At 36.5% G+C, this 25,668-nt stretch overlaps 2 protein-coding genes across 2 annotated transcripts in view; both read right to left on the reverse strand.

Annotated features, from left to right (window-relative positions):
- The window catches only part of gem (transcription factor CP2 like gemini), an 86,715-nt gene extending 74,606 nt beyond the window's left edge, over window positions 1-12,109 (reverse strand). Inside the window, exon 1 of the mRNA XM_073955983.1 lies at window positions 11,768-12,109. Coding sequence (XP_073812084.1) covers window positions 11,768-12,109 — 342 coding nt within the window. The remainder of the gene's footprint in view (window positions 1-11,767) is intronic.
- Window positions 12,110-12,650: 541 nt separating this feature from the next.
- Window positions 12,651-13,007, reverse strand: LOC141386994 (uncharacterized). Its single transcript, XM_073955985.1, has one exon. It carries the CDS (start codon window positions 13,005-13,007, stop codon window positions 12,813-12,815), a length of 195 nt encoding a protein of 64 aa, XP_073812086.1. The 3' UTR covers window positions 12,651-12,812.
- Window positions 13,008-25,668: the final 12,661 nt, after the last annotated feature.

Below are 25,668 nucleotides of genomic sequence, written 5' to 3' on the forward strand. Positions count from 1 at the left end.
ATTCCTTTTGAAATACGACTACTAAAAGCGGAGATATTCGCATAAGAATGAAACTTTTGAATTTTTGTCCATATAAGTTTTTTCCCCATTCCGGCTCTTGAATATTATCCGACCATAACCAAATTCAATATACTTCTTCTGAGAGCCCTATTAACCACCAAAATTTCGTGACGATCCTATCAAAATTGCGAGCTGCAGCGTAATGACAAAGCGTATTATCCACTTGCGGATCATCAACACGGGTTGCGGAAACAGCATAGTACCACAACAGCACCGCACGCCATTTCCACATATATTGGCCGAGGGCTCAATCAGGATAAATCATGCCACAGAACAGAGATGGTAGCATTGGATCTGACCAAAGCGTTTTATACGGTCAGCCATACTAGGCTGTTCGAGGATATCGAGAATACTACTCTCCGGCCTTGTCTGAAACGCTGGGTCATCAACTATTTGTGTGGTTGCCAGTCATACGTCGAATTCAAAGACAGGAAGTCCAAACCGACGGCATTGAGTTAATTACGTACGCGGATGATTGTACACTCACGGCGTCAGATCCCAACATTGATCTCATTGATCTTGCAGTGTTTTTCCACGCGAGGAATATGAAAATATCCACCACTAAGTCAACAGCCACACTGTTCACCACATGGACGGCACAAATGAAGCTCCCACTGACAGTACATGTCGATGGTTCAATTATTCCATTCACATTCGATAACATGTATAAGTCGTCCGAGCATGCTACAGTTATCTGTGATAAGTTGAGAAACAGAAACACAGTCCTCAAGTCCCTAGCCGGCAGCACTTGGGGTGCGAATAAAGAAACCTTGTTAACCACATAGAACGCAATAGGTCGGTCTGTGGTAATCAATGCGACGCCAGCGTGGTTTACTAACGTAAGTGATACGCAATGGAATAACTTAAAAATCTGCCAGAATGCTGTCCTGACAACAGCAACTGGGTGTCACCTCATGTCTTCAGTGGAACATTTGCATGAGGAGACCAAGATCCTGCCGGTGCGTCGACACAACAGGATGTTGACGATGCAGTAATTGCATGGCATATACCACCTAAATCACCATCTGGTGGATATGCCGAGGGAGAATTATAGTGATGTGGAAAGGGAGGTCCAGAGATATAAAATATAACTGCTAGATCCTAGATCAACGTTCTTATCAGGCAGGTTTAAGAGATGCGGACGCTATATAGTGCGAATATCGTCCTCGAAGATCACACACCACCCGTGGCAGCGGAAGAGCAACAGCTGCCAAGGCAGACTAGAGTCGTGTTGGAACAACTAAGACCTGGTTGGTGTAGCAGCCTTAATTTTTGAAATTTTAGGAGGAGGTTTCGGAAATTCGTATTTATGTATTTATATGAAAGTACTATAACTGGGTTTGGAGGAATTGATCTGGAAATGAGAATCGCGGATGGTATATATGGTTGATATAAGAAGGTAATATTTTAAGATTATACCCAGGTGTACGAAATATACTAATTTTGGTACCATTTTGTTATTAGCATTTATGTTAACGAGGGTATATACACTTTCATACGGGCAAAATGTGCCTCATCGAAATAATGGTTTTAGACCCCAAGTATGTTTGGCGAAATGTGTTTCAGACAATTTGGAGTCGATTGAGCAATGTCCGTCCGTCTGTCTGTCTGGCTGGCTAGAGCGCACGATAACTCTCGAACGGATAAACCGATTCGGTTCAAATTTTGATTTCGTAATATTTTACCCAAACTTAGTTTAAGTTCGAAGATGGGCTATATCGGTCCAGTCCTTCAGGTACCTCCCCCACAAAAGTTCGAAAATGTTCGGACAATTTGTGCGCACGATAACTCTTGAAGGGAGTAACCGATTTGGTCCATACTTTGCCCATCGTGAAACGTGTACCAGACTTAAATAAGGTTTCAATATGGACTCAATCGGTCTACTCTTTCGGGTACCTCCCACACAAAATTTCGGAAAAGTTCAGTTTAGGGCCATCTCTCGAATCGCTTTGATTTTTGTTTTAGCAACTTGTATTCGCTGCCCTCCATACGTTCCATCAGGGGCAAGTCCATACTTCCTGAGAAAAAAGCCTGAAAGTTGCAAAAAACCCCTATGACACCGTGTCAGGTGGTTGGAGCGCAAGATAACTCTCGAACGGATCTGCCGATTCGGTCTAAAATTTGGCCTTAATAATATTTTGTCCAAACATAGTTTAGGTTTGAAGATAAGCCATATCGGTCCACTCCTTCAGGTACCTCCCCCACAAAAGTTCAAAAATGTTCGGAAAAATTGTGCGTACGATAACTCTTGAAGAGAGTGGCCGAATTGGTCCATACTTTACACATCCTAGTATATCTACCAGATATAGATTAGGTTCAAATATTGACTATATTTGTCCACTCCATCCGGTACCTCCCACACAAAATTTCGGATAAGTTCACTTTAAGACCTGATATAGAATCACTTTGATTTTTGTTGAAACAACTTGCATTCGCTGCCTCAATTACGATGGTAAAAGTTTTTTAGGGGCAAGTCCATACTTCTTGAGCAAACAGCCCGATTAGTGTAAAAACCCCCTATGGCACCATATGTTGTGGCTGGAGATCCACTTCCATAACTGTCAATGTCGATCCATTCGTTTTAGTATCTCCTCCGCAAAACTTTTGATCTTTAATCCCAATCAGCATTTTTATCCTTTAAAACGACCTAAATACATACTTATTTTGGGAAAAATTGTTTCAATATACACAGGCTGAGGGTATATCTCTGTCGGCAAAGCCGACTGATACTTTTTTACTTGTTTGCGTACATATTGGGAAATTTGGTGTGAGGGTCGCTGGGATGGTATTGGAAATACTATAAGGCTACGAAAAGTACTAAAATTGGGCTTGGGTTTATTTTTTTTTCAAGAATGTTTTACCTTCTGAGGTTCCCTGCTGATGTGTAAGAGTGAGATACGCCCGACTATTTTTTTTTTTTTTTGAAAATCGAATTAAAGTTGTACGAAGAGTACTTAAATAAAAAGAAATAGTTATTAAAATTGGTGTTAGTACAACAAAATTTTGAGTATTCGCCATTTCCATATTGAATATTGTTTATTTGTTTTTATGTCCTTTCCCCATACGAAGTAGCAGACACTTTGCTAGTATCTTATACATACATATATGTACAAGTGATGATCTGCTTTCAACTTCGATGTACTATTTTATTACATTTTCGCCACTTTGATATTGGCAAGCAGCAGTATAGAGAGTAGAAATGATAAAATCAACACCAAAACAAAAACCCCTTAAGTTTCTGACAAACTGGACTTGAATTGTATTGATACTGTTGATAATAATAATTATTAATATTATTAGCACTATTTTATAAACAATTTCCACACTTAAGAAATACGCACATACACACAAATCCATATGTGTAAGTGTTAATCAAAACATTCCAATAAACAAATAAAATTAATCCAAAGTTTACTCACTCAATATCAGAAACAAACAAACACGACAAATATGTACATAAGAAAGTTGTTATGTATGTATGTTTGTCTAGAGTAGAACTGAGATGTTTCAGAATTGAATCCAGGTTTGAATACTCTAAAACAGCTGATTATCTTCAAACGTTAGTCTTTGTTTAAAAATGACTTTGCAGATTATTTTTGAAAGACATTGACAAGATTATCTGTATCAGCACAGCACCAACAATAATTTTATTTTGAATAACAAGGGACAAGAAGTTCCGAAAATAACTAAACAAATTTTAGAATAAAAACGAGACAAAATGTACAACAAGTTACTTTAAAATGCTACTGAGCTTGAATTGAATACTTTTTCCAAAGAAACAAAAAAAAAACAAAGCAAACAAAAAAGAGAATATTATCAATAAGGTCGGATGAAATGGTCGGCAGATCAGCAATTCCCCTATGGCAGAATATACATATAGCCTATTCTTAATGAAAAACAACGACAAGAACAACGAGAAATGAATCTTCAAATAAAGTGAGAATACAAAAATCACTTTTAACTGATAATTTGAAATATTATATATTTGTCTCTCTGCTGCAAAAATGAGAAGAGAGAGAGAGAAAAACATGATTGTTTTAATATTTTCTTTTACTTTTGCAATATAAATTATAATGTAAAGAGACAATTTACAATTGCTATGAAGTGAAGTGTTTCCTTATCAGAAAATAAAACAAAGAAAAAATTGCACAGCTTGCACTCAGCAACAACAACGGTCGTCTAAAGGGTTCCAAATATATTTTTTAAGTGTTAAGATTTTGAAATTTTTAATGAAATTTTCTTAATTTTATTATTTCCGCTATAATTCAAGAGGAATTAACAAAAGCTGAAGTAAAGGGAATGGCAAACTATTTGACAAAAAAAATAGCACAGAATTACCCATGGTAAAAGTAGTCAATTCTAAGCCCCTAAATGCGGCACGTCATATTGACCTAAAAACATGGGCAAACTGGCCACATACCCCTTTGGAAAGAAAATACAATAGTCCGATATGGAAACCCAGATGGAGATAAAACAATGAAAATACGAGGGTTCCTTAAAATGTCTAGTCCGCTAAAGTTGGAATTCATTAAAATTTAGTACATGAGGAAAATTGGGTCACTTAGGAGATTAAAGATACCAAGGAAGGTCATGACGGGATTTAACATGGCAAAGCCCAGGATTTATCTTGGTCCCTCTTTCATCTCAAGTGAACACTGACCTCCCCGTGTTGTCACTTAAGGAACTGCCTTTACCACCCGTTAAAGGTAGTGAGCTAACATGTGCCGCGCGTTCGCCCATAAGAACGTCAAACACTTGGGTATTTGGCGTAAAAACGGCGTTAAGTTCGGCCCGGCCGAACTTGTTATAGCCTCCACCACGAGTTGTATTGAGGTAAAACTGAACAATTAGTTTCCTTTCGTTTATGAAGAAGACTAAATACCAAATTCCAGCAATTTCGGTAAAAAATGTGGCTAACTTACAAAATGCCGAAATTCTGGAGGTACCGTTCTATGGGCGCTATATAAAGGCGTGGACCTGTAGGTACAAATATCGGAGGAATATTGAGGCCACAACCTTCAAAATACCGAAAATTGGGATGTACCGTTCTATAGGGGCTATATGAAGGCGTGGACTATACCGACAAATATAGAAGGGAAAGTTGAATACCCAAAATGAAGACTAAATACCAAATTTCAGCCATTTCGGTGGTATATTGAAGCTACAACCTTCAAAATACCGAAAATCGGCATGTACATTTCAATAGGGGCAGTATGAAGGCGTGAATCTATACCCACAAATATCAGGTGGAAAGTTTTGCATGGCCAACGAAGGCTAAATACCAAATTTCAGCCATTTCGGAGGAATATCGAGGCCCAACCTTCAAAATACCGAAAATCGGGAGGTACTGTTCTATGGGTGCTATATAAAGGCGTGGACCTATACCGACAAATTTAGAGGGGAAAGTTGAATACCCAAAATGAAGACTAAATACCAAATTTCAGCCATTTCGGTGGTATATTAACAACCTTCAAAATACCCAAAATCGGCAGGTACATTTCAATGGGGGCAGTATGAAGGCGTGGACCTATACCCACAAATATCAGGTGGAAAAATTTGCATGCCCAACGAAGGCTAAATGCCAAATTTCAGCCATTTCGGAGGAATATTAAGGCCCAACCTTCAAAATACCGAAAATCGGGAGGTACTGTTCTATGGGGGTTATATGAAGGCGTGGACCTATACCGACAAATTTCATATAGAAAGTTTTATACCCCAAGTGAAGACTAAATACCAAATTTCAGCCATTTCGGAGGAATATTGAGCCCACAACCTTAAAAATTCCGGAAATCGGGAGGTACCGTCCTTTGGGGGCTATCTGAAGGCGTGGACCTGTAGGTACAAATTTCGGGAGGAAAGTTTTATATGAACAAAGAAGAATAAATACCACATTTCAGCCATGTCGGATTAATATTGAGGCCACAATCTTCAAAATACCGAAAATCGGGAGGTGCCGTTCTATGGGGGCTATATGAAGGCGTGGGCCTATACCGACAAAATTTTTGGAAAAAGTTTTATACCTCAAACGAAGACTAAGAACCAAATTTCAGCCATTTCGGTGTGATAATGAAGCTAAACCTTCAAAATACCGAAAATCGGGTGGTACCGTTCTATGGGGCTATATTATGGGGTCTCCGATGAATATTTCGATGTGTTACAAATGGAATAACAAATTTAATTTTACCCTCCATATTATAGTGGAGGGTATAAAAACGAAAGAAAAGAAAAACAAACCCCTTTAAAGTTGACGACCCCCGCAAACGTTTTAAGGACCATGATCTGCGAATCTGCACCTGGAATGTTCGCTCTCTTTATAGAGAAGGTGCAGTTTATGCATTGGCAGATGTACTTGAAAAGTACAAGGCCGACATTACAGCCATACAGGAAATAAGATGGATTGGGAAAGGCCGCACAACAACAACTAACAATCCCACGGCAGCGGGTTCTTTCGTACCGGATTGACCCGAAACCAGTGTTTCGGCCAGTGGCTGCATCAAACCTATGCTTCTACGTAGGTTTCATGCTTATACAACAACAACAACAATAACAACACCTAAAGGTGAGCTCTGTATTATAGCTGCCATGACACATAACATGAGTTTGGTTGTGGATTTTTAGTTGGTCGGAGGTTAAAACCTATGGTCTCTAGTTTCACCCCAGTGAGTGAAAGACTTGCTACAATGCGGATAAAAGCAAAATTCTTCAACATTAGCTTTATTTGCGCTCATGCTCCAATCGAAGACAGGGACAAACAGATCAAAGATATATTTTACGAGCGCTCAGAAGAAACGTATGACCGTTGCCTTTCCGATGACATTAAAATTATTCAAGGCGATTCAAACGCCAAAATTGGAAAGGAGAATATCTTTGGCCCAACGGGAAATTCAGTCTCCATAGTGAAACATCGAACAATGGAATGAGGCTGATAGACTTTGCAGCTGCAAAAAACATGGTACCAGATTTAATCATCTCGATATTCATAAGGGCACCTGGCTGTCTCCAGATCAGAAAACAAGAAATCAAATTGATCACGTTGTAATAGATGGAAGACATTCATCGATCGTGTTGGTGGTGCGATCGTTCCGAGGAGCAAACATAGACTCGCACCACTTCCTGATTGCCCATCTAAACGTTGCAAATAAAGCACGAACAGACAAAACTCGGAAATTGGACATCGCTAAGCTGCAATCACAACAGATATCCACAGCATATTCCACTCAACTAGCCCAATTGCTTAACGCGAGCACTCCTCGTCCCGATAACATATCAGCACAACGGCAAAATATTGCCCACTCCATGCAAACAGCAGCAAAATCCATACTTGGATACCAGAGACCTCCGCCAAGGAATCCATGGTATGACCAGGAGTGTCGTGCTGCTACCGAAGAGAAAAATGCGGCATACAGGGCTACTTTACAGGCACATCCTCCTGTAGAGACCAGCAAGGTAATCTGGTAACAGATACGGATAGCGTGCTCAGGATATGGAAGGAACATTTCTCCAATCTGCTGGTATCCAATAGTAGCGAAGACGATGATACCACAGATCCAATCCCAGAAGATGGTATAGAATGTATACCGCCCGGCCAAGATGAGGTAAAAACAGCAATCAACCTGCTGAAGAATAATAGAGCAGCAGGAGCCGATGGCTTACCAGCCGAGCTGTTTAAAACCGGAGGCGACGCGCTGATAAGGTGTATGCATCAGCTAGTTAGCACCATCTGGCAGGAAGAACGCGTACCCGACGATTGGAACCTGAGCATCCTATGTCACGTCCACAAGAAAGGAGATAAGACTGTATGCTCCAACTATAGGGGCATAAGTCTTCTCCCTATTGCCTATAAGATAGCGTCAGGGATATTGTGCGAACGATTAAAGCCAATGGTCAACGAAATAATTGGACCATACCAATGTGGCTTTAGACCTGGCAAGTCCACCATTGACCAGATATTTACCCTGCGGCAAATCCTAGAGAAGACCCAAGAGATGCAGATCGACACATTTCACCTTTTTGTCGATTATAAAGCAGCATTCGACAGTCCCCTCCGATCAAAGGTATTCCACGCAATGTCTGAATTTGGTATCCCCGCAAAGCTCATCCGGATTTGTAAGATGACTTTAACTGATACTAGGTCCTCAGTTAAAATTGGAAAGAACCTCTCCGAAGAATTTTGTACCAAAAGAGGTTTCAGACAAGGAGACAGCCTTTCGTGTGACCTATTCAACATTTTGCTGGAAAAGGTAATACGAAATGCAAATGTCAAAAGAAATGGCACAATTTACACCAATAGCCACATGTTACTTGCCTATGCTGATGACATAGACATCATGGGACGATCAGTAGAGGAAGTAACTGATACCTTTAGGAAGGTCGAAGCAGAATCTGCGAAAGTGGGTCTGGCGGTAAACGGCGAAAAGACCAAATTGATGGTGTCGACGCGCAAAGCGTCCATAGAGCTCGGACCAACTGTGGAAGTTGGTACCTACAATTTTGAGGTAGTTAAAGACTTCGTCTACCTCGGCACTGCCATAAACACAACAAACAACATCAGTTGTGAAATAAGAAGAAGAATTGTATTGGCCAACGGATGCTACTATGGTCTAAGTAAGCAATTTAAAAACAAAGCCTCATCTCGTCAAACAAAAATAACACTATACAAAACGCTAATACTACCCGTGCTAATGTATGGATCCGAAGCATGGGTACTTGCGCAAGCAGATAAGGCAGTGCTTGGTGTGTTTGAGAGGAAAATTCTTCGAAAGATCTACGGGCCGATTTGCGTTGACGGTGAATATCGACGTCGTATGAACCACGAGCTATATAAGCTATACAAAGACATGAATATAGTTAAACGTATCGAGATGCAACGATTGCGTTGGCTAGGCCATATCATGAGAATGAGCGATGATGAACCCGCTAAAAAGGCGTATGAATACATGCCACATGGCGGTGCACGCAGAATCGGCAGGCCTAAGCTTCGATGGAGCATACAAGTGGATGAAGAAATGAAAAGGCGCGGTATTCCAAAAAGTCAAGCGAAAAACAGAGAGGAATGGAGATCTATTCTTAGTTCGGTCTATGGAACAAATGTTCTGTAATGGGCCAACTAAGTAAGTAAGTAAGGGTACCAAGATATTTTTTATGTTAGAACATATTTCTTATAGGTGGAGAGATGATTTTTGTCAAAGAGAGTAACAGCCGGGCTCTCGGGGCTGCGGAATGCTGTTTCATAGTAAAGAGCTGTGTGTATGGTGTAATAGAAGACAAAGGAGCTTTTTTTGTGCTTTGGTGGTGTGTATGCGGCCAAACACCTGTGTTTCGTTCTTTTTTCTTGTTAACCAACGTAGCAAGAGAAGAGGAAAAGAAAAACATTATGTGTGTTCGTTTACTCAAAATGTGTACAAATTGTTACTGGAAGTTGTTCGTTTACTCTACAGTACAATGCAAAAGACCTTAGCCGATTACAAGATGTTACTGAACTTTTACAAATTTGTACAAATTGCTGAGTAAACGAACACACCTATTGTATGAATTATGTTGTTCTTTTTTCTTCAGTTTTCTAAATACAATCTTTGAGTAAAGACGGTAAAGTGAGTGAATAAATCAGTGTTTGCGTTTCCTTAAAGAAATTGTGGTTTGTAGTAAATTAAATGCCACAGCCTGTGTGAATTGAGACTTTTATCAATGGACAGATCAAGTACCGGCTACACAACCAAAATACTTTTCACCACAAATATAGGTCCCTTTTTTAACTTACCGAAAAATATATAGCGGTTTTTGGAATTTTTTGGGTTATTTACTTAACAATTATAGACGTTCCGAACAAATGCTTTTGCAAACAAAAAATTTGAAATTTTGTGTAATAGGTACACGAAGGATTGAAACGATATAGTCCATATACTAACCTAAAATATGTCCGGAAGAAATATTAAAAAAGTGCAAAGTTTGGACCAAATTGATCCTTCGAGAGTTATTTTTTTACTTTTCTTATGTATTCGCTCGCTTCATACCTGACAAGCCAAAGCATTCACTTTGAAAAGATCACCTAAGAAGAAAAACAATTGAACTTCAACCGGATGGAAGTCGGATGGAAAATCGCCGACGATGATTGCGCCCTGTATTATCAGATAACCCGGCGAATAAAATGCGCTGCCTCTAGATTCGCTCCAGTGGATGAAAAAGTAGCCATACTTCTAGGTCTAGAGGTCTTAAAGCTACGTTCTTCCACATCACTAATCTATGACCTCAGTCCAGTGAATTGAAAATCTCATCTATGGACAGATCCAATATCGGCTATACAACCAAAAATTCTTTTCCCCATTCCCATATTATATTATTAAGGAGATTTTCAGAATTATATGGTTCTTTTTGGACGTATGAACTTGTGTGAACATTACCGTTAGATCATTATATCAGGAAGCATGGACTGGCCCACGAAAAACATAATATCGCTGTAAACAGGGCCTTCGGTAAAAATGTATAAAGGATCTTCGAACAGGCTCTAAACTACACTTAAACATAAATATTAAACTTTTCTGTATCCTAAGGAGTGGCCCATTTTCGAACTTAAACTAAGTATGGACAAAATATTACTACTGGATCCAAAGTTTGGACCAAATCATGTTAGCGAATATTTTTGAATTTTACTGGGGGAGGTATTGGAAAGAATGGACCGATAAGCACCACCATCAATTTTCATCTCATATTCGAATATATATTACGATATGCAATGTTTGGACCAACGCAGTATCCGGTTCAAAAGTTGTCGTCTCCACCAACCACTACTTATGGTGGCCGTGGGGGTTTTTACAACATTCGGGTCATTTTCTCAGAAAGTAAGGACTTGCCGCTCAAAAAACTTGTACCATCGTAATAGGGACCTCGAGTACAACCTGCTGCAAGAATCAGAAGATCAGAACGATTCGAGAGGAGTTTTAAACTGCACTTTTCCGAAATTTTATGTGGTAGGTAACCGAGGGATTCGACCGATATAGTTCATATTCGAACCTGATGTATGTCTGGAAGAAATATTACGATGTGCAAAGTATGGACGAAATCGCTTACTGCCTTCAAGAGTTATTGTGCACACAATTTTTTTCGAACATTTTAGAACATTTGTGGGGGAGGTACCTGAAGTAATGAAGGCCAAATTTTGGACCGATTCGGTTGATCCGTTCGAGAGTTATGCTTATGTGCGGTTAAGGGTCTGTGCGAGAATCCTATGATGTTTTTCGTGGGCAAGTCCATGTTTCCTGATATAATGGTCCTATCGAGAGGAATGACTCCCAAAATAAGACACCCTTCCAAAATGGACTATGTCGGTCCATTCCTTTAGGTACCTCCCCCGCAAAACTTTTGAGATTTTAACCTAATCCATATCTTTGTCGGCAAGTTCATAGCCCAATCTGAAGACCACCTAAATACATACGACTTATGAGAAAAATCGGCAAAGCCGACTGATACTTGTTTACTTGTTTAATTATAGCTTCATTGTCGTCAAACAATCGATTGCTTGCCAGTATGACCGTTCATTTTTGGCCTTTCATCAGTCAAACACAAAATGTTTTGTGGTTGGTAGACAGTTTGACAACAATCGCTATTTCTGAAAAATCGACAGTACAAACTGATTGTGTGTACCCCGCTTTCAAACAACCACCAATGTTCTTTAAACAAAATTTCAATTGCAAAAATGTGTAGTAGAACTTACCTGTAATAAATTATGATTGTTGTTGTTATTACTACTGTTATTGCTGTTGTTGTTACTATTGCTGCCGCTGTTGAACTCCATTGAGTCCGTTAAAATAGATTTTGAAATTGTTGTTGAATGCTGTTGATTGTGTTGATGATGATGCAGAAGATTGTGTTGTTGGTGTTGATGATACGTTCCAAATTTAAACTCCTGCTGTTGGTGTTGTTGTTGTTGCTGCTGATGATGATGGTGTTGTAACGAATACGGATCAAATAACGATTGTAAATCGAAAAAACTCGGTTGATATGAATGGGTGTTGTTGTTGCTATTGGTGGTATTGGTAACAACCGATAAAGCCATTCGGTCAGGAGCTTTTACAAAAGCCCAAAATTCAAAAGATTTAAACGGAAACGGATGTGAATTGACACGACAAAGGAAAATTGTTGTTAAGTTTTTTCTCTCTCCCTCTCTGTTTCACACTCACTCACACAGATCGATCAACAGTTGGTTGGTTGGCAAGCGGTTGCTTTACAAAAGGCGTTTTTTCTAAGGCGAAAATGACGACGACGTTTACACAGGAACGCCAAGAAACACGGTGTGACGGGTTTTAGGCGTTTTCCCTATTGCAGTTCTATTCTTATTTGCGAGCCTCTTCGTTGAGACCGACGTTTGACGAGAATTAACAAAATCAAGCTTTTTTTGGAGGGGGTGTTTGATAATTGAATTTCAATTCCAAAAATTAAACGTTACATTTCTTCTAAAGGGTTTACTAACAACCAAATTTATTTTTTTTCTATTCTAATTTAGAATATCACTATTTTTCTGGAAATTGATTTAATTTCTCGGCTATTTAATTTCACTTTTTAAATGCACTTTTTTTTATTGGATTTGTTTGTTTAAATTTGTTTTTGGTAACTTATTTATTTTTATTTAAAGTTTGTATTTCTTGTTGTTGTGGTTTTTTCTTCTTGTTCTTTTTCTTATTGCGTTGTACTTTTTGTTTTTGTTTTTATTGTTGTTGTTGTTTGTGTGAGTGAAACGTAACGACCCGTGGCCGGTGAAATTAAAATAATACAAAAAAGGAATTGTAAAGTTTCTTAATACCGGTGGTCTCACGTTGACGATGGCTACGCAATAGGGTATTTTCAATTTTCAACAGCATCTTGTTTTTCAGGCACATAGAACTTTCCCTATACTCATTGAATGGTGGCAACGACGACGACGACAACTTATTATGGTGGCGTTCAATTTTCCCCATTTATTGCAAATTTATAGAAGAAAATGAAAATGTTTTTTTTAGCCAGCTCTGTTTTGGAATGCTTTTGTTTTGTTATGTGTTGTTATTCTTTTGTTAAAATGATTCTTTTGTTGCCTTTAAAAATATTTCTTCAAAGTAGTTTTTTTAATGTTTATTATTGCTTTTGTATTATTTTATAAAATTAGTATTTTTTTAATTTTATAAACTTTTTCCAATTTTGTATATTTTTAAAGTATTTTTGTTGATTTTGTTTTTGGTTTTTTTTTTGTTTTGAAGAGATTTAATCCCTTGTCAAATATATTTCACCATTATAACAATTTTTTTCTGTTATTAACACCGTTTAAAAATTATTTTCTTTTTATTTTAAATGTTCACGCCGCTCCGCAACCGAAATTCCGAGTTTCCGAATTAAATATAGTTGTTTTTTGTTTGTATTGGGTGGGGAAAAGCCTTTGTCAAATGAGTTTCAACATTCTCACAATTTTTGTAGCATAAATTCCATATATTTAACAATTTTATAGAGATGTTTTAAGGGCATTCCTTGCTGATTTATCTGCAAAAAAAAAAACAAATATAAAAATATATAAATAATCAATTATATTAAAATTGTTAAATAAATTCTTAATATAAGTTTTTAATTAATAATTTAGTGTGTGTATTGTACACGCCACTAAATAAATTTAATTAATCCAGAAATAAATTCTAACATTGGATTGATAACTTCTCAAGTTCCGGAATACTTCATACGGCTGACTTACATTTTGTAGTTTAATCAGATCACCATTAGGGTTATGACTTTTTAACACCTCGTATCCCTGTATGATATTTTGATGAGTTTTTACCTAAGATTACATAAAATCTTTATTATAAAGTGATTCGATAAAAGAAAGCTTCCGCACAAAAAGCTTTTAAAGTTTTTATTGTTCAGTACTTTTGAAAATTTGTTGATGCCACTGTAAGCAGATATTTGACTGAAAACAAGGTATGGGGACACACGGCATAACCGTTTGTTTCTCATTAATTTTATCGTCATATTATCTTCTATCTATACTTATAAAAGAGTTCAGTAATGATGACTCACTGACTCACTGACTGACTGATTCATAATCAACGCCCAGACTAAACGGCTAAAGCTAGGATCTTGAAATTTTGGGTGAGGGTCACTCTTGACCCGAAGGTGTCAGATAAGGCTGGATTTTTGGAAATTCGAACTAGAACGGTACGAAAAGTACTAAAATGTACTAAATATGGTACCCTTTGTATTAGGCAAACGCGAAGAGCTAGAATTCTGAAATTTGGAATGAGGTTCACTGATGGAGAGTTAGAAAGGTGTATCAAAGGGTTTTTTGAAATTCGAACTATAAGTGTACGAAAAGTACTAAAAGTTACTAAATTTAGTACCATTTGGTATTACGTGAACGGATAGAACTAAAATCTTGAAATTTGGAATGAAAATCAAGGTTTAGAAGATGAGTTGATATAAGGAGGTGGTTTTGAAAATGTGTACTCATGTGTACGAATAGTACTAAATGGTACTAAATTTGGTACAATTTGAATTTGGGCGAACCGATAAAGTTGGAATTCTGAAATTTGGAATTACTATTACTGTTGGAGTGTAGGTTTGAGATATAGAGGTAGTTTTCGAAATTCGTACATATGGGTACGAAAGGTACTAAATAGTACCAAATAAGGTACAATTTGGAGTTGGGGGAACGGATGGAGCTGGAATCCTGAAATTTAGAATTAGGATTACTGTCGGAGTGCAGGATAGAAGTATTTTAGAAATTCGTACTTTTGGGTACGAAAAGTACTAAATGGTACCAAATTTGGTACAATATGAATTTAAGTGATCGGATAGAGCTGGAATAGTGAAATTTGGAATTATGATTACTATTGGAGTGTCGGATTGGGATACTTTTGAAAATTCGTACTTATGGCTACGAAAATACTAAATGGTACCAAATTTGGTACAATTTGGATTTGGGTGATCGGATACATTTGGAATCCCGAAATTCGAAATTAAGATTACTGTTGCAGTGTTGGATAGAGGTAGGTTTGGAAATTCGGACCTATGGGAACAAAAAGTACTAAATGGTACTAAATTTGGTACAATCTGGATTACGGTGATCGGATGCAGCTGTAATCCTGAAATTTGGAATTAAGATTACTGTTGGCGTGTAGGGTTGAGGTAGTTGTGGAAATTCGTACTCATGGGTACGAATAGTACTAAATAGTACCAAATTTGGTACAATTTAGATTTGGGCTAACGAATGGGGTTGGAATCCCGAGATTTGGAATAAGGAGTACTTTTGGAGTGTAGAATTGATAAAGTTTTGGAAATTTTTAATTACGGGTAGGAAAAGTACTAAAGGGTACTAAATTTGGTACAATTTGGATTTCAGTGATAGGATACATTAGGAATCGTGAAATTCGGAATTAAAAGTGCTGTTGGAGTGTTGATAGAGGTAGGTTTGGAAATTCGTACTTTGGATACGAATAGTACTAAATGGTTCCACATTTGGATTTGAGTTATCGGATGTATTTGGAATCCTGAAATTCGGAATTAAGCTTATTGTTTGAACATAGCACTGAGGTAGTTTTGAGAATTTGTACTTATGGGTACGAAAAGTACGAAATGGTACCAAATTCGGTACAAATTGGATTTGGGGGAACGGATATAGCTAGAATCCCGAGATTCGGAATAAGATTTACTGTTGGTGTGTAGGATTGATGAAGTTTTTTGAAATTTTTAGTTATGGGTACGAAAAGTACTAAATGGTACCAAATTTGGTACAATTTAAATTTTTGTGATCGGATACATTTGGAATCCTGAAATTCGGAATTACGATTACTGTTGGAGTGTTGATAGAGGTAGGTTTGTAAATTCGTACTTTGGATACGAAAAGTACTAAATGTACCAAATTTGGATTACGGTGATCGGATGCAGCTGTAATCCTGAAATTTGGAATTAAGATTACTGTTGGCGTGTAGGATTGAGGTAGTTGTGGAAATTCGTACTCATGGGTACGAATAGTACTAAATAGTACCAAATTTGGTACAATTTGGATTTGGGTGAACGGATATAGCTAGAATCCCGAGATTTGGAATAAGGAGTACTGTTGGAGTGTAGGATTGATAAAGTTATGGAAATTTTTAGTTATGGGTAGTGTACTAAATTTGGTACAATTTGGATTTCAGGGATAGGATACATTTGGAATCGTGAATTTCGGAATTAAAAGTGATGTTGGAGTGTTGATAGAGGTAGGTTTGGAAATTCGTACTTTGGATACGAATAGTACTAAATGATACCAAATTTGGATTTGAGTTATCGGATGTATTTGAAATTCGGAATTAAGCTTATTGTTTGAACATAGCACTGAGGTAGTTTTGAGAATTTGTACTTCTGGGTACGAAAAGTACGAAATGGTACCAAATCTGGTACAATTTGGATTTGGGGGAACGGATATAGCTAGAATCCCGAGATTCGGAATAAGATTTACTGTTGGTGTGTAGGATTGATGAGGTTTTTTGAAATTTTTAGTTATGGGTACGAAAAGTACTAAATGGTACCAAATTTGGTACAATTTAAATTTTTGTGATCGGATACATTTGGAATTCTGAAATTCGGAATTACGATTGCTGTTGGAGTGTTGATAGAGGTAGGTTTGTTAATTCGTACTTTGGATACGAAAAGTACTAAATGGTACCAAATTTGGTACAATTTGGATTACGGTGATCGGATGCAGCTGTAATCCTGAAATTTGGAATTAAGATTACTATTGGCGTGTAGGATTGATTTAGTTGTGGAAATTCGTACTCATGGGTACGAATAGTACTAAATAGTACCAAATTTGGTACAATTTGGATTTGGGTGAATGGATATAGCTAGAATCCCGAGATTTGGAATAAGGAGTACTGTTGGAGTGTAGGATTGATAAAGTTATGGAAATTTTTAGTTATGGGTAGTGTACTAAATTTGGTACAATTTGGATTTCAGGGATAGGATACATTTGGAATCGTGAAATTCAGAATTAAAATTGATGTTGGAGTGCTGATAGAGGTAGGTTTAGAAATTCGTACTCTGGATACGAATAGTACTAAACGGTAACAAATTTGGATTTGTGTGATCGGATATATCTGGAATCCTGAAACTCGGAATTAAGCTTATTGTTTGAACTTAGCACTGAGGTAGTTTTGAAAATTTGTACTTATGGGTACGAAAAGTACTAAATTTGGTACAATTTGGATTTCGGTGATCTGATGCAGCTGCAATCCTCAAATTTGGAATTAAAATACCTGTTGAAGTGTAGGATTGAGGTAGTTTTGGAAATTTTTGGTTATGGGTGCGAAGAGTACTAAATGGTACCAAATTTGGTACAATTTGGATTTGAGCGAACCGCTAGAGCTGTATTCTAGAAATTTGGAATTGAGATTACTGTTGGAGTTTGTTTTGGAAATTCGTACTTATGTTTACAAAAAGTACTGAATTTGGTACAATTAGGACTTGGAAGTCTTAGGGGTACGAAGATGGTTCAATGCATGGTACAAATTTGTATTGGACTAACGAATAGACCTGGATTCGTGAGATTTAGAATTAAGATTGCTGTTGTTATTTGGTAATAAAGTTAGATTTAGGAAATATGTACCATAAATATACGAATTGTACTATATGGTACAGGATTTGGTATCATTTGTTATTGTGTAAAGAGAATTTTGAAATATTAGTAGCTGGCTCTTGATGTGTAGGCGTGAGGAAAATCGGACTTACGTGGTACGAATAGTACTTACATGAAAATAAATATCAATTAAAATAGGTATTAGTACAAAAATTTTTCTATGTTCACCGTTCTATATTATATATTTTTATTTGTTTTGTATATCCTTTCCGCATACGAAGTAGCGGGTACTTTGCTAGTTACATATATATCGCTTTATAATATAATATAAATATATCATAAAAATTTAAATTAAATGAAATAAAAGTTATTTTAGCCATACATAGGCAAAAGGCCATTCATTCGTGCAACAGGAAATAATTTGTTGATTTTTTTAATTTCATAGTATTTTTTCAAAAAAAAATTCAAAGTAGTTTGTGCGGAACCTTTTTTATAATAAAATGGAATGAATGTTATTTTAGGCATTAATAGGCAAAAGTTCTTTTATTCTCACTACAGGAACTCGTTTTTGAGAAAAAATGCCAAAAAGTCATAACTCTAGTCACCATATGTTACCACAAACATCCCAGAAGGGGGACTTCTCTCATGTCAATGAGTACATCCCGACCGTTGATATACACGCCTGCACGTTGTCGTAACATCAGAGAATAACAAATCCAAATGAGAGCCATGCCAGCCCTTGTTTAACAAAGGGACATTACTCTCCCAACAATTCTCTCTCATTTATTCTGGACACCAATGATCCCGACTCATACAAGCTCACCGATATGGGACCTACTTTTTATACCTGTGTTCCGAACAGCATCTGTTAAGAAACCAAATGCAGAGAAGTTTTATATGACTGAAAAACTCAGGAAATGTCGGCAATATTTTGGAAAATGTGATGTTGGGTGGCCTGAGTATCGAACGCGGGCATTCAGTGTGCAGGGCGGGTGTGCTTTACATCATGGTGTCAACTAAATGTCGGATTTCTTGATTATTTTGACCAAGTTCAAATCTGCAGATAACTCTTAACTAAAAGCATATCATAAATGGCGCCCAACGTGGGGCACAATTTTATTTATTAAATATCATTTTTAAACCATTTCTAAAATGTACTGTACAATCAAACAATTCATGGACTTTGAACTCGACTACCACATCCCAGAAGATTAATTGTGGGTTAATTAATTTTTAGAAGCCCTGAAAATATGATCTAATTTTCATTTTTCTAATATGTATGCTCAATTACACTGTGCTGCAAAAGTTGACAAAAAAGGATATATTTTTATTCCGCTTCGCTTAGGGACAAGTCTATTATTACGTTCTTAATGATCCCACAAAAATTATGCTGATAGGTTCTTCGTTTTCGAGCTACAGTTGGTTGGCACAGCAAACTGCTTTAGTAAAAATCAGGGTTTCGGAGTCGGAGTCTACGATTCGGAGTCGAGCAATTTTGCTGGAGTCGGAGTCGGAGTCTGAGTCGAAAAAAATAACTCGACTCCGACTCCGGGCAAAATTTTTTCCACGTTATAGAAATATAACATTATATTTGTAACAAGAACATTTTTTTAAAAATCATTATTTATTTTAAAAAAAGGTATAAGAAAACATATATGCAAACTGTATATTATACTAAGTTAAAGGACAAGTCACAGGATATTTATTATCCTCTGAAGTGTAGTCTATTCATCCCTGTTTTGATGATCCAATTGATTCTTTACATTTTTGCAACAAAAGTAAAGTTCTATGACAATCGAATTAAGATTGGACGTTTAACCTCTTTCGTCAGAAGTCTGATTGGTCTCCTCACAAAGGTCTATTGGTATTCTAATCTTTTTTATGAGAAGTCATCCTTGTCTTCTATTGAAGACATGTGGTCTCTATGGGAAATCTTACTGAATACCCTGTGATACAAAATGGAAGTCGAGATCTGGGTGTGGAAAAATTCCTTTTTAGAATGAAAGCCCCAATTGAGAACCCCAAAGGATCCCATAGCTGAAATTATGACATAATGAATTTTTGATTGACCCCCATCTATCATTGAGAAAATAGTTTTATATCTCTGTTTGGAGATATAGTTTCATCAATTTTAGATGACATGTTTTCAGTTAAATAGAATGAGGAACCTTTCAGTAGAATATGCTGCCCTTCTAGCGCAGTTCCTTCCATGTCTTTTTTTGTTCTTGAACTCAAAAAATAAAACAAAATGAAATTTTCTACAAAAATGTTCCACCGAAAATTATATGTAGGTTTCCCATATCCAAGAAATCGATATTGTCAAGTTTTCATTGTCCTTTATCAGTTTTACCCGTTACTTTCTAAAAAAACCGTATGTTTATGTATTTGGGTAATTTTCGCACTCGGATACAGATGAACTATATCTGTTCCTGGCGGATAGATCCGGTTATTTGAATGTCTACATCTAAAGCCCTCATTGAGTATATAATGAATCCTAGAAAAAAGATTCGCCGTTTGTCAGACTTCTGAGTTTTGGCGTGATGAATCTGTCGTTGACAACGAATTTATGTGGTCGGATCAATATTGCCTTAGTATGAGCTTTGGATGGGAACAATTTATGTTATTTTATATGCAGCATATAAACTGTGTTTTTCTCCAAATCGGCCACAAAAATATATGATAATTGGTTTCTTAGTTTTCGAGCTAGAGTTGGCATCGCAAAATGCTTTAATAAAAACAGGGTTTCTTAGACGAGCTCAAACTTCGTAATATGATTCTCTTTCAGATGAGGAAAAAATCTACCAAAAATTACGCAGTTTTCTCGGAAAAAAATCATGAAAAATGGTTTTAATTGAGCTTTACAACTGGGGGTCTCCTTTTAGGCTAAGCACACTAAAATGTTGGCTTATGAATTGCTTATAATTTTTATTGCATTTAGTCCTTATGATTTGTATTGCCCCTTCATTTTCACATACTTTGAAAGCTTAAATACTCTCTCACGTGGAAGAATTCCGTCCAGTATATGGCGAATAACAAAATTCCTTTACAATTCCATTTGAAAAAAATTAAAAATTTTTTTTACGAGCACATCTACGATTTTTGGTACAGAGGTAAAGGAAAAAAATCCGGTTTCAAATCTGCTCGCGTTCACGAAATTGGCCAATGCGCGCAAAAGTTATAGCGGTTTTTATTCTCATATAAAGAAAAAATATTTAAAAATATCTTTTTTGTTGTTATGAGAAAATGTATGCATAAATCGTTAACAGCAGTCCATATCTATTCGTAGATGTTTAAATAGTTATTAAATTTATTATTATTTTCGCGGAAAGTCAACAAATAATAAAAAAATTTTGAAGTAAATCCATATTATCCTGTCCCAGAATCCGTACAAACCCTCAAAAATAAATTAACGAATATATGCGGAATCTAGACAATGCGTAGAAAAATATGATACCAAATTTATAGAGATTGGGTACATAAATTGCATATTATAGCAACAACAAAAGAGAAAAACTTATTGTTGGAAAATATTGTTGCAAATATTTTTTTGGTTTGATTCTAAAAATTAGAAAAAAATATTTGGGAGTTCTCCAACTATTTTGCTAAAATCCCATAGAATAATGAATGTATACTGTTAAAACTTCATCAAATAATATGGTTTACCATCGCGAGAGTTTAACTGATTACTGTGATAACTTATAAGGGTAGGAAATTAAGAGTAATATTGAAATTACAATCATTCAATTAATATTATAATTAAAAAGCCTGTTATTCGCGAATTAGTTAAAGTCGGTTGATGCGCATCCGTTTTTGGATACAGCGAATCAATCTCTGTCAAAATTTATGCATATTTCGATGTTTCACTCAGGGGCCATTGTGTGCCACCAGTTGCATCATACACTGCAAAAAACCTTAAAGTTGGTGAAAGTCGCGCAATGTGCATACGATTTTGATGCGCATCCGGTTTCGTCAGCGCCTATCAAAAATACGTCCAAATATACCAATTTTAATTAGATTCTTCAAGAACCGCGGATGTGCCTCCACATTCTATTTTTGGTGAAAAACCCATATTACACGCGAATCTCAGTAATTTATGACACGCGTTTTCGCAAATATTATAATCGCGTATAAAGGATTCCATTTACGTAAAAAAAATTCAAGAAAATCGCGGTTTAGTACGCGGATTTTTCGAAATAATTTTTTGCTGCTTTTCCTATTTTCAGGGTATCTATATCCGCGGTTTTAGTGGATGGATTCGCTCGCGGAAGGTCTCATTAGATCCGTCGCGTAAAAAAACTAAATTCACGCGGGGTACAAAGGAAATTGAATGGCACTTGTAAATTTTAAACGCAAAAAATAGGTTTTTTAAAAAAATCACACATCAAATATTGGCCTTTAGACTCCAATTACTAGGATGCTGTAAGGAGCACACTCATGAGATATGCATTAAACGACGTAGAATCAAGAGTTTTATAATCCTAATGTGAGTTTTGAATATTATCTTGTTGCGCGTCCGAATTATTAAAACAATTCAAAAAACCCCGAAATTCCGGCTTCAAAATGTTAGCATCAATTTTAGGTGGATGCAGTGGATATATCGAAAAATGATAAACTAGTATCATATTGCACATGAAGTATTCTTTGAGTCTTTCTTTGGGCATATGTCTATAAAATGTAAGGTTAAGTCTAAAATCGGAAGGGAGCATAAAAAAACTTGTTGGTTTCAACCCATTTTTACCTATTTTTCTACATTGATGCCAACACAGCTTCCACGTAAATTAATTTTAATGGTCGACCTTATGGGATTCCTCCTAAAACAATTCAGTTTAAAGAATGTATATCATACTATATAGAATATGTCAACAGTTCGCGAATTCTGAAAGGGTGAAACTCGGATTCATCGATTGTAAAAAAATTTTGTTTTTCGCCATATACTCGTCCAAAAAAAGGAAAACCGACAAAAACTTTCTAAATTTGCTATTTTTAAATGTAAGATTCGGCAGAAACAATATTGAAATCTTTGACTGTATTCGAACGAATGTCATTTCTAATGAATATGTAAGGAAAAACTAACACATTAGCCTATATAGGCCAAAATATAGGAAAAAGTTAAAAATTTGTGCACATTTTATTAATTTTTATTGGTATAGGAATTCACTCTCGGAGTCGACCCGGAGTCGGAGTCGGAGCCGGAGTCGTGAAAAAAAATCGCCTGGAGTCGGAGTCGAGCCAAAAATACCTCGACTCCGAAACCCTGGTAAAAATAGTGATTCGGGCATTTGTCAGAAAACAATACAATATTTTTCAAGCAAAAAGTTCTGATAGTAGCCCAAGGTGTAATTAAAAAAATCTTCCAAAAAAGTTTGGTAGATGTCTTGCGAAAATTCATGAAAAATTACTTTTTTGGTGCTCAATAAGTGGCCATAACCCCTTAAAGTTTAAAATTGAAGAAACTCCGTTTTTCTCTATATTTACTGTTCTAAAATCGAAAAACGAAGTGTCCCAAAGTAACCAAGGGTGTTTTCGTCTTCCATGGACTCCAACAAAACCGAATTGGTGCATATCTCTGTTCCATATCTCTGTTTGGCGTTGTTGTAGCTTCGTTTTGAGGTGACATGTATTCAGTGAAATCGATTGGCGAATCTTTATACCCTCAGCCTTTAGGCTAAGGAGGGTATATACACTTTGATACGATGAAAATGTGCCTCATCGAAATAATGGTTTTAGACCCCAAGTATGTTTGGACGAAATGTGTTTCAGACAATTTGGAGTCGATCTAGCCATGTCCGTCCGTCTGTCTGTCTGTCCTGCTGGCTGGAGCGCACGATAACTCTCGAACGGATGAACCGATTCGGTTCAAATTTTGGCTTTCGTAATATTCTGCCCAAACATAGTTTAAGTTCGAAGATGAGCTACATCGGTCCTCTCCTTCTGGTACTTCCCCCACAAAAGTTCGAAAATGTTCGGAAAGTTTGTGCGCACGATAACTCTTGAAGGAAGTGACCGATTTGGTCCATACTTTGTATAGTGTAAACTTTCTACCAGAGTAATATGAGGTTCCAATATGGTCTCAATAGGTCCACTCCTTTGGGTACCTCCCACACAAAATTTCGGAAAAGTTCAGTTTAGGGCCATCTCTCGAATCGCTTTGATTTTTGTTTTAGCAATTTGTATTCACTGCCCTCCATACGACGGTACAAGTTTCATCAGGGGCAAGTCCATACTTCCTGAGAAAATAGCATGATAGTTGCAAAAACCCCCTATGACACCGTGTAAGGTGGTTGGAGCGCAAGATAACTCTCGAACGGATCTGCTGATTCGGTCAAAAATGTGGTCTTAGTAATATTTTGTCCAAACATAGTTTAAGTTTGAAGATAAGCCATATCGGTCCACTCCTTAAGGTACCTCCCCCACAAAAGTTCAAAAATGTTTGGAAAAACTGTTCGTACGGTAACTCTTGAAGGGAGTGGCCGAATTGGTTTATACTTTACACATCCTAATATGGACTATATTTGTCAACTCCACCCGGTACCTCCCACACAAAATTTCGGATAAGTTCACTTTAAGACCTGATATCGAATCACTTTGATTTTTGTTGATGCAACTTGCATTCGCTGCCTCATTTACGATGGTAAAAGTTTTTTAGGGGCAAGTCCATACTTCTTGAGCAAACAGACCGAAGAGTGTAAAAACCCCATATGGCACCATATGTTGCGGCTGGAGATCAACTTCCATAACGGTCAATGTCGATCCATTCCTTTTAGTATCTCCTCCGCAAAACTTTTGATCTTTAATCCTAGTCAACATTTTTGTTTGTTAAACGCCCAAAATTTTTAAAACCCCCTAAATACATACGTATTTTGGGAAAAAATTGTTTCACTATACACAGGCTGAGGGTATATCTCTGTCGGCAAAGCCGACTGATACTTTTTTACTTGTTTTGTAGAACATTTCATTCTTCTAACTCAATGCCTTTCATGTCCTTTTCGTCATTTATTTCTCGAACCGTAGTGAAAGTACCACAAGATGAGATTTTTCAGCATCCTATGGCGAAAATTTCCTTTTGGGTTCTTAGTATACTCATCAAGGGCTTTCAACTCCAAAAGAAATTCGTGTGAGAAGAATAATTTTTTTACAAAAACAGGGGGTAAGGCCATGTTTATATTATAGCCTTTTGCAGGGTTAACCTTCTTTATCAGGATTTATTTGAAATATAATAGTACGTTTAGACTATGGTGGATTTAGCAAATCCAGTCGATTTAAGCTGTCAATTTCATACAATATATGTCAAATAAATCGAGATAAAGCTCTTAAACATGTTATAAGTGTATAGTCTAACAGGCGTTTAAGCAATGGAATTGACATTTGAAACCCAGTATGTTTGTTAAATCCGGTTATATAAACGTTCTATAAGTATGGAACAAACGGAGAGAAAACAGAGAGAACTGCATAGTGTTTGTTATTGCATTTTGTTATTATTATAAAGTGTAAGTGTATTCTATATTTAGTACGTTTAGACTATGGTGAATTTAGCAAATCCAGTCGATTTAAGTTGTCATTTTCATACACTTAAATGTGTTATAAGTGTATAATCTAACAGGGGTTTTATACCTATTTATCCTATTATATTCAAATTGTTCTTAAATAAATAAAAATTTTATTTAAAATATATTGGAAAATCTTTTAATGGGCAATAAATCACAATGGTACAGAAAGGTAGAAGTGACAATCAGCTGTATTCTTACTTTTTATGTAAATTTAGTTTTCAAAATGTAATAGGGTCTACTCATAAAATTTGAAACTTCGAAATTTGCTAACATAAAATACTGCGTTTCATCCTAAACGTGCTATAAAAATGACCTACGACAGTTCTGAATGCTTTTTGTTTACATTTTGATTCAAATTTGTTCTATTTTAGAGAAAATTTTTGGAACAAATTAATATTCAATATTTTCTTTGACAATTAATTTTCAATAACAACAATGTTGTTTTTGTAAATTTGTTAGTTGTTGTACCTTATATAAATTACTTTATATAAATTTGCC

The sequence above is a fragment of the Musca autumnalis genome, unplaced genomic scaffold (assembly GCF_047663935.1).
Source record: "Musca autumnalis isolate F117 unplaced genomic scaffold, ASM4766393v1 scaffold_5, whole genome shotgun sequence".
NCBI classification, from domain to species: domain Eukaryota; kingdom Metazoa; phylum Arthropoda; class Insecta; order Diptera; family Muscidae; genus Musca; species Musca autumnalis.